At 35.7% G+C, this 8,602-nt stretch overlaps 1 protein-coding gene across 2 annotated transcripts in view; it reads right to left on the bottom strand.

The window, feature by feature from the left end:
* The window catches only part of LOC106648966 (protein phosphatase 1 regulatory subunit 12A), a 31,783-nt gene continuing 23,181 nt past the window's right edge, over nucleotides 1-8,602 (bottom strand). Inside the window, exons 16-18 of one of the 2 annotated variants that reach the window (XM_014366195.2) lie at nucleotides 5,183-5,518; nucleotides 3,864-3,959; nucleotides 2,149-2,236 (exon numbers count right to left, since the gene is read on the bottom strand). In XM_014366195.2, coding sequence (XP_014221681.1) covers nucleotides 3,864-3,959; nucleotides 5,183-5,518 — 432 coding nt within the window. In that variant the 3' untranslated portion in view covers nucleotides 2,149-2,236. Of the gene's footprint in view, nucleotides 2,237-3,863; nucleotides 3,960-5,182; nucleotides 5,519-8,602 lie in introns of both variants that reach the window. The other variant, XM_014366196.2, reaches the window with a different exon arrangement.

Here is an 8,602-nt window from a genome sequence, read left to right as displayed (position 1 = left end):
TGGTTGTTTGAGTAAGTTTAGAAAAAACCTTTTCACAGTAACGAAATTAAAAGAGTCGGCTATACTTCAATATAAAATTGTTATTTTGATGATGTATTCTAAAAGTTATAAACTAGATTAATAGACAATCTAAAAATTCATCACTATTGATCTTTGTAGACCATTATCAAGTAGACAATAGTGAGTATCAAATATTCTTTATTATCATATAAAAGTTTAGAGGAAAAAGTTTTATCTTTGGACGACTTCACTTTTCTTAAAAATCCACTTTTTTATGTTTCCGTAATATAATAGCGAAAAATTGGTAAAAAATAGTTAAGGATTTTCGATCGAAAAAGATGACGCTTTGCAAAAGTTCACATTGAACAAATAGGGTTCATTCTACAAATATATCTGTTTTATGCTTTCTATAATCTTCATAAATATTTAATTTTTTCAAGTAATCAATAATAATTTCTGAATCATTATAAACGATATTTTTCTTTTCGGATATCTTATTTGAATTAGATACATCCCATAAGGAATTTGATTTTATGCATTCATTTAGGAGTTAAAACATGTATTTCCTTACTATAATTGTACTTATAAACATTCAATTTATGATTTCGAAATAAAAATATAACATTCGTAACGAGCTCGATTACCTAGATTAAACTAATCCACACTAATTATTCCGGAGTATCTAGTCGAGGAAAACTCCATATCATAATAAACGTCAGATTACTCCTTGCAAAATATTCTTTTTAACACCATGATTTTTGTTAAATTTTTTTCATAGTTAAGCTCTTAGTACGAGAAACTTTTAAAATTCATGAAAATTGTCTTATTAATTACGTGTTACACATGCGTAGGCAAAAAATATTCGTATCGCCCATTGATTTAAAAATGTAAAATAAGTTAACGCTGCAAAACGTTAGTCATTAGATAATTATATTTTACGTGACTTATGTAGAGCTCACAAATCGAACGCAACGCACTATTAAAATTTTTTAAGGCGTGCAAGCTTAAACATGTAAATATTGTCGATCATTTTTAATTTTCTTTTCTTATTTATTGTATTCAAGTCGAAGTCATAGAATCCATATGGCTAGAGTGTGTACATTTTATTTTTTACTTTTTTATTCTCTTGCCATCCTCTTGTATAACTAAATTATAATTAAATTTTTGACATATTTTTAAATACATTATTACTAGTGCTCAAGAAAACAAGTTGTTTAAATGATTTTTTTTTTCAATTTTCAACAATGCCAGAATACTGATTTTATTTAATATCTATAATAATAGGCATATATAAAAATCTCTCAAACGCATCTCGAATAAAAGAATGTAAAAATAAAAGATCCAAATTTTAAAGGATTCTAATGGACATACCACATTCTAATTATAAACCACGAATACATCATGGTATTGTAAAATTCATTGAAAATATTTTGAAAAATCTTATATAAAAGTATGTAAACCTAACCCAGTTTACAATTAAACGAATTGCATTTCGCTTACACAAGTTCACCTTGCTTACAAAAGTTTAATGCTTCAAAGTTTTATTTTTTTTCTTTTTCATACATTGAATGTACTATAAATGTTGTAAGATTTTCAAAAATGGTAGTTCTAAGTTGGGTTCTTAAGTCCACATTAAACATACAATAGCAATCAAGTTGATAAACCAAAATCGTTCATTTTTTTACAAAAAAAGCCAATGGATAAATATATGTTATTTGTCTACAATGAAATTCTCTATAATAAGGCCAACAAACAAATTGACAATACAATATTTGCTCGATAAAAATTTTTAACGACAAACTCGTTCAATATAAGTGAGTGAAAAAATCCCACGTGCTTTTTTCTACAAATATAAAGCTTTTTATCACGATTTTTTACGGCACACACGAGTATATAAAATCGAGAAAAAACATAAAGTAAAATCGTTGCTCAATGTACTCTCGTTGCACATTTACAACGTATGATATAATAAAAACACGAAGAGGATAAAATAGCAAAATATATATAATAATATTGAGAACTTATCGCGCGTTACACATTAGTTTACATTTTATTATTGCGTATGTTTCTTCGTTTATTAACGTCATCTTCGTTCGCGCGATTCTTCGCTGCAGTCGAGTCGAGCTGCAGCTCTGAATTTGTCCCTTTTTCATTTAGACAGCTTACTAATGACGCGTATCAAGGCACCGTTCTCGTCTTTCAGCCTCTGATTCTCACATTTGAGGGTTTCCAATATCTGTAAACACAATGCAAAATTTTAATAAATTTCTGAAAAGATCCTGCACTACTGTAAAAATTTGTTTCATATAAATTTTTTTTGAACTATTCAATCGTAATTTGTAACGTTGAAAGCTCTTTTTATATATTTCGTTTATAAATATATATGTTTGTATATAGATTTTTTATCATAGATTTTATGTACACTTTAACAAGACAATTTGCACAACGAGTTGTGTTTAGATTAAGTAGCATCTTTTCAAAGCGGTTAATGGTGTACTTGAGCACAATGACTGCGATTGTTTCCTTGAACGCATGATTTAGACATCCTAAGAAATATATTCTATATCTTTTCTTTATTTGACACTTTGATAACTCATGCAACGAAAAACACATTCGTATAAGCATATAAACAACTCCATAAATAAAAGCTTGTATAATCTTCATATGTGTAATAACAATAAAACATTTAATAACAATTGCTCATATATTGCCAATAATATGAGATGGGTTGCCACGAAAATTGTATGTGCAGCCTCAATTTTCGTCATTAAGGTACAATAAAATTAAAAAACACACAAGTTTTGAGGCTGTGAATGTATTAAAAAAATAATTACAACCATGCTATGTACTTTTTCACTTCGTATCGTAAAACACGTATATCATGGGCTTTCAGGTAGGTATGCGGTAAATAATTTTTAAACCCAAGGGCTCTCATGGACGGGTCAACTATGGGCGATGATAACCATTTAAAATGAAATATGATTTAATCATGAATTATTAGAAATGTTGTAAGTGATGGAGTGAAAAAGTAAACCTTACGATTTAAGTTACTCTAAGTTTAAGGTATAAGTATGAAACTAATATTGATAAAAATATTCAAGTATAATTTAAATTTATCAGTCAATTTTTAACAAATACTTTCAAAATTTTTTCCTGATGGAGAAAGAATTTCATTCAATTATTCGTTTCTAGTTCTACTTTTTTAATTTTTAATACTTCATGCAATGAAACTATTGATTTGATCCATTTACTTTTAAAGAAATCGCGTTCTAATTTTTAATTTTACATAAAAAAGATTTTGTTAAACATTTTACATTTAAGAATTACAAATAAAACTGTTTATTCAAATTGCTAATACATTAATATACATATCTAATAATGAACTATTAAAATAAAATAAAAAATAAAATTTTTGTTGTTAATACTTGGCAATGAACTTCTGAGTATATAAAATATTAACAGAATAGCAAGAGACTTGTACTTTTAATACGAATTCGAACGAGCTTGCGAAGTTATTAAAGCTTACAAAGGTGAGAAAATGAGTAATAGAACATCAGAAAATGCATTATCATTAATATCGTCAAATCAACAAGTTTTATCAGTTATTATCACATATTAATTGCAAAATTTGAAAAAGATAATAGTTTTCTTGGTTAAATAGAGTAAAATAACGACAATTTTTAGATGACATATGCGAAAAGGATGTCAGAATGGTGATTAATGAATAATGTAGCTACCGTAAGATGTGAATGAAAAAAAAACCTTAAATGGTTACAGAATAATAAATAAATATGTAATAAACGCATATTATTATGCTTGATACAAATGCCGTATACGTGTTATCATCATTTTTGTTCCTTTACCTATTTAGTAGTATTGGTGAGTTTGGATACCACGCGAGTAAGGGCCCGATTTTCGGCCTTCAATCTCTCATTTTCAGCTTTGAGTTTTTGCAATTGCTGTAAACAATTTAAATGGGTTAGGCCAGAAGTGTAAAAAGTTTCCTGGAACTCGGATTAACTCTATTGCTAAATTGATTCAGCTAAATTCGTGATGCTGCACATTTTATTTACTACGTTGTAAGAAACGTTTGAAAAGTAAAAGGATTCTTAAATAAAAAATTTCGTGAATCACAGTTTTCCAAATATAAAAGGAAGAGGCATCCAACAAATTTGTGTAAAACAAATAATAAGAAAATGGATAGGAATCTTAAAATAAATTATTGGTGAAAATAAAAAAAATTGTGAAAAAAGAAAATTTCAAAAGTGTAGGTAAAATTTTAGGTTATCATTAAAATTGATAAAATTAGGGGTAAAAAAAGGAGCAGACGATTTTAGAAAAACTATTGTTGTAAACGCGTGTAGTTATCAAAACTCAAGGTAAAGCGATGCAATAAAGCCGTTTCAAGAAGAATAGTATATTTTGCACCTAGGGCGTGAAAAACTGGAAAGTCTCAGAGCACGTGTAATTTATCATCCGAGGCGAAGCCGAGGTTGATAATCTGTGCGGGGGTGGCACAAAAAAATAATTTTTTATGCTACCCCAACCTAAAGTAACATTTTACTCCCGCTGCGCAAAACCAAAATGTTACTTTAGGCGGGGATTCACAAAAAATTGTATTTGCACCTATGTAGCGAAAAAAGAAAGTCTCATGGCACGTAATTATCAACCTCGGTTTTGCCTCGGATGATAAATTACACGTGCTCTGAGACTTTCCAGTTTTTCACTCCCTGGGTGCAAAATATACTATTTATAATGTGACAAAAAATGAATCTATTTTACGATTAAACTATAGATGCGTTCTGATTGATTTGTTTCAGGATCAAATAATTTGTTAAGTTGATGTCAATTGATGAAGAAAAATTTTTTTTAGAGTTCGAAATTGCTTTTTCTATTCTAGTACAAATCCTTCATCGTATGATAAATGACAATCGATACGTCGACGACTCTTGTACACGCATTCTCAAAAACTCAAATTTGCTGCTAAGGCTGATCCTAGGATGTTCAACTTTGATTCGGTACCATCCCACTGGGATTTGTAAATTTCTTAAAATTTTTTCGTTATCAGATGATATCGCGTTTAATTTGGTTGAATTAACGAAAATATGGCACGGAGAACGACGAGAAATCGTACTATACCTATAAATAAAAATGAAAGTGTTAGAGTACTGTTACGTCTTACCTTTAATTCTTCTTCCATTTCGGAAAGCTTCCTTTCCATAGCCCTGCGCTCTCGTTTTTCGGTCTCGCTGAGCGCGGCTTTGCTTTGTGACTGTTGAGTTTTTTCCAAAAGGCTCTGTGACTCCTTGAGCTGCTCGTCGGATTTGCGCAACTTTTCGCGCAATCGCTCGTTTTCCGCTTGCGATTCCTCCCAAAGCTTCTTGTAGTCTAGCTCTCCGTTTTCCGTGGCTTGCTGCTGATTGCTCTTGCTTGCCCTCGAAGACGTTACACCGCCATCGGACGACAGAGACGACACAGAACCAAATCTGCTCGAGCGACCGGAACGATCGTGTCCGCTCTGCAATGATTATTAAAGGCATACTTTATAATGCACTTAAAATTTAGAAGTAACATATAAATGTTCAATATCGATCGAAGAGTAAAGTGTCAGCCTATCGCAATAGACTAATTTCCCGCTCTGTTTGTCGCAAATTTGGCAGGCGTTCGTGGCTCTATTTTGTTGAAATGCGTGAACGAAGCATCTCGAAAAATTAAACAACAATCGTTCATTTGAAATATGCAAACTGTCCGTGCAACCGAGCTTTCCTAAAGTGATCGATGAAGCAGCAATGCTCGCACGTGTTAAAAATATATTTCTACTCGTAAACAATGTCACCAAGCGAAATTTGCAATTCACACATTGGAGCTTTTAAAAAATGATTTATAGCTGTATTACTCAAAGTTCTAGAAACCGAAAAACGAAGACTTTATTTCGAAATTATTGTTTAGCTTAGATCCGACTGAATCGCGATCCTTTTTCGATGTTTCATGTTCTCTACGTGTGTAAATCTTTTTTATTTATTTTTCAAATAATTTTGAACTTTAAAGTCAATATATCAAGTAGAGCAAAAACAAATGGTCAATAAACACATTTCTTAGAATAATGATCTCATAGGTGCGGGATAAGCTTAGTTGATTTATCATTGAAACGGTCGGCGATATCTATTTGAGAGAAGAACTAAATATTTAGTCATGATTAAAATAAACATTGATATTCTACATCGAATCCATTATGACGCGGTCAATGCGAACGTCATGCAATGCCAAGGTCGATTAATATTTAAGCCATTCTTAAATCAGCCATTTTGAAAGCCATCTTTGCTCAGTTTTGTTGACGCGGAAATTTTACAGTTCCACCAAAAACATATTTTCAATCAAGTTCAAATTAATATCGATTTTTTTGAGAAGCATATGGGGCCTAACGACAGAAAATTTTTATCTCATTTTTTTTAGATCATCATGTTACGAGTGATAACAACCAGTTAAAACCAAAAAAAAGAACGATATAAAAAAAAAAAAACATAGGCTATTCAGTGGCGAAGCAGACATGGCGATGGCGTACCGCATATCCTTCAGAGCCTGCGAGGCTTTGCAAGCTCGAGCTTCTCGAACCGAAAGTCGAGCTGTCGTGTTTTGGTTTGACTTTGTTGTTAAAGCTGCCGGTGCCTCTATGCAAGTTGCTTCGCGCGCTATTGACATGAGCGCTAGGCGCGTAAGCACCGCCGTAACCATTGCCAATGACGTAGCTCGACGACGACGACGACGGACCGGCGAGGTTGAGCGTCGAGCTCGCAGGCAGAGTCAAGCCACCGTAGCCGGAAGACGTGCCGCCGTAGGTAGTGTAGAGATTTTGATAGAGGCTGGCGTTGAGGTTGCTCGAGGCGAGCGAGCTGCCGTAGGGTTTTTTATAGCTGCTGGTCTTGCTGGTGGGCGACGACGGAGACGAGGAGGATTTATTGATGTAGCTGCTCATGGGCGACGAGTAGGCGCTGCTGGCGGCGTGCGGCGAGCCGGGCGACGAGCTCCTCGTGCGGCCCAGCAGGCTGCTGTAGCTGCTCTGACCCGAGCCGAAGAGGCTCGCTATGCTGCGCGGTCGGGTGCGAAAGATGGAATTGCCGCTGGCCGACGCCTGGGCGCGCAAGCCCGCCGCGGTCGTCGGCTTCGGCTGGGTGCGTTTGCGATACGACGACATTCTTACGATGCAACAACAATAGGATCCTTTAAACGAGCAGCAGCGGCATGCGAGTATCGCTCGCGAATGTTCTTGTCGTTGCTCGCGCTGACGAATGCAAAGTCGTTGCTTCACACATGCGCGGTTAAATATATAACGCGGCGATCTTTATCAAAGATCTTGCTGGCTCTGCTCGCGCAGGCACGCACGCACGCACGCACGTACACACACGCACACACACAAAAACTTTCTGCACAACTTCTCTCTGTCGGTCGTGCACTGGCCAAGCGAGCTTGCGGCTCCGCGAGACGCGCAATTTTAAACTCGAGCGCACAACTGCGAAGCTCGATGATTCAACGCTCGAGAGTCAGCATACGGCCGTTCGTAAATCTCGACTATGCGCGCGTCGGAGACTCTCGAGCTTTGCTCCCTTGCCGCGCTGCGCCAACGCCTCGCCGCTTCGCTTATGCATACGTCCCGTGTATTTCATCTGTCAGATTCTTTGGATTATTGCGCGCGGCAGACGCATTTATATGCGCTAATTAGAGCGAGTGATAAAAGACGCGCGAGGTGGCGCGGACGCGAACACGGCGTCGCTCGAGCTTTTTCATTCGCCGATCGATGCTAAATCGGTAATCGGCGCACTCTGCGATCCGCGAGGCAGATTCGCCGCGGTCTCCGCCTAGACCCATGTACCGTACACCGAATGCGTTCGAGCTACGATCAACGATTCCGATCGACGTGCCTCTTGTTTTCGCGAAAATGTCGAAAGTTCGAACTCGAGAGCAGCCGCTCGACTGCGCTTAGCTTGAAGAATAATCCGCAGCACTAGCGTGGATCGCGACTCGCCTATATAGCGCTTCTGCTATGGCCAGTGCTGCGCTGTACGCTGCAGCCGCTGCTGCTTCTATACTTCATCTCCTCCATGGCGAGTTATTTGTGGAAAAGTCGCGCGCACACAGGCACGCTTGAAAATACATAGTACATACGCACACATCTATATGTATGTGCATTATAATATATATCACGTGTGCAGGCACGTTTTCAAGGCGTCGGTGCGCGATCTTTCGTCGGCCAGGTCGAGCAGATTTTTGCTCCGCCTAGAGACTCTAGCTCTGATTTGGCTTGCAAGCTGTATTCAAGCCATATGCGGAAGAACCCTTGAAAATTTCAATATTTTTTCTTCAAAATCTTAATTCTCCGAGTTGTTTTAGGTTCACACAATTTATAAATATCTTTATTTGATCATCTGATGTAATACACATATAGCAATATACGTTATTGATCTTGCTAACTTTTGAGTATATCAAAAATGCTTGTAAAAATTATATTATATTGTTTGACAATTAAGTTACTCTTACTTAAATTCAATTAAACTCTCGTCGCTATACGAATGCTAAAATCAAGGAAGCATTTGACTGAGTAACTCCT

The sequence above is a fragment of the Trichogramma pretiosum genome, unplaced genomic scaffold (assembly GCF_000599845.2).
Source record: "Trichogramma pretiosum strain Unisexual culture from Peru unplaced genomic scaffold, Tpre_2.0 scaffold33, whole genome shotgun sequence".
In the NCBI taxonomy this organism is placed as follows: domain Eukaryota; kingdom Metazoa; phylum Arthropoda; class Insecta; order Hymenoptera; family Trichogrammatidae; genus Trichogramma; species Trichogramma pretiosum.
This window is presented reverse-complemented; position numbering and strand designations above follow the sequence as displayed.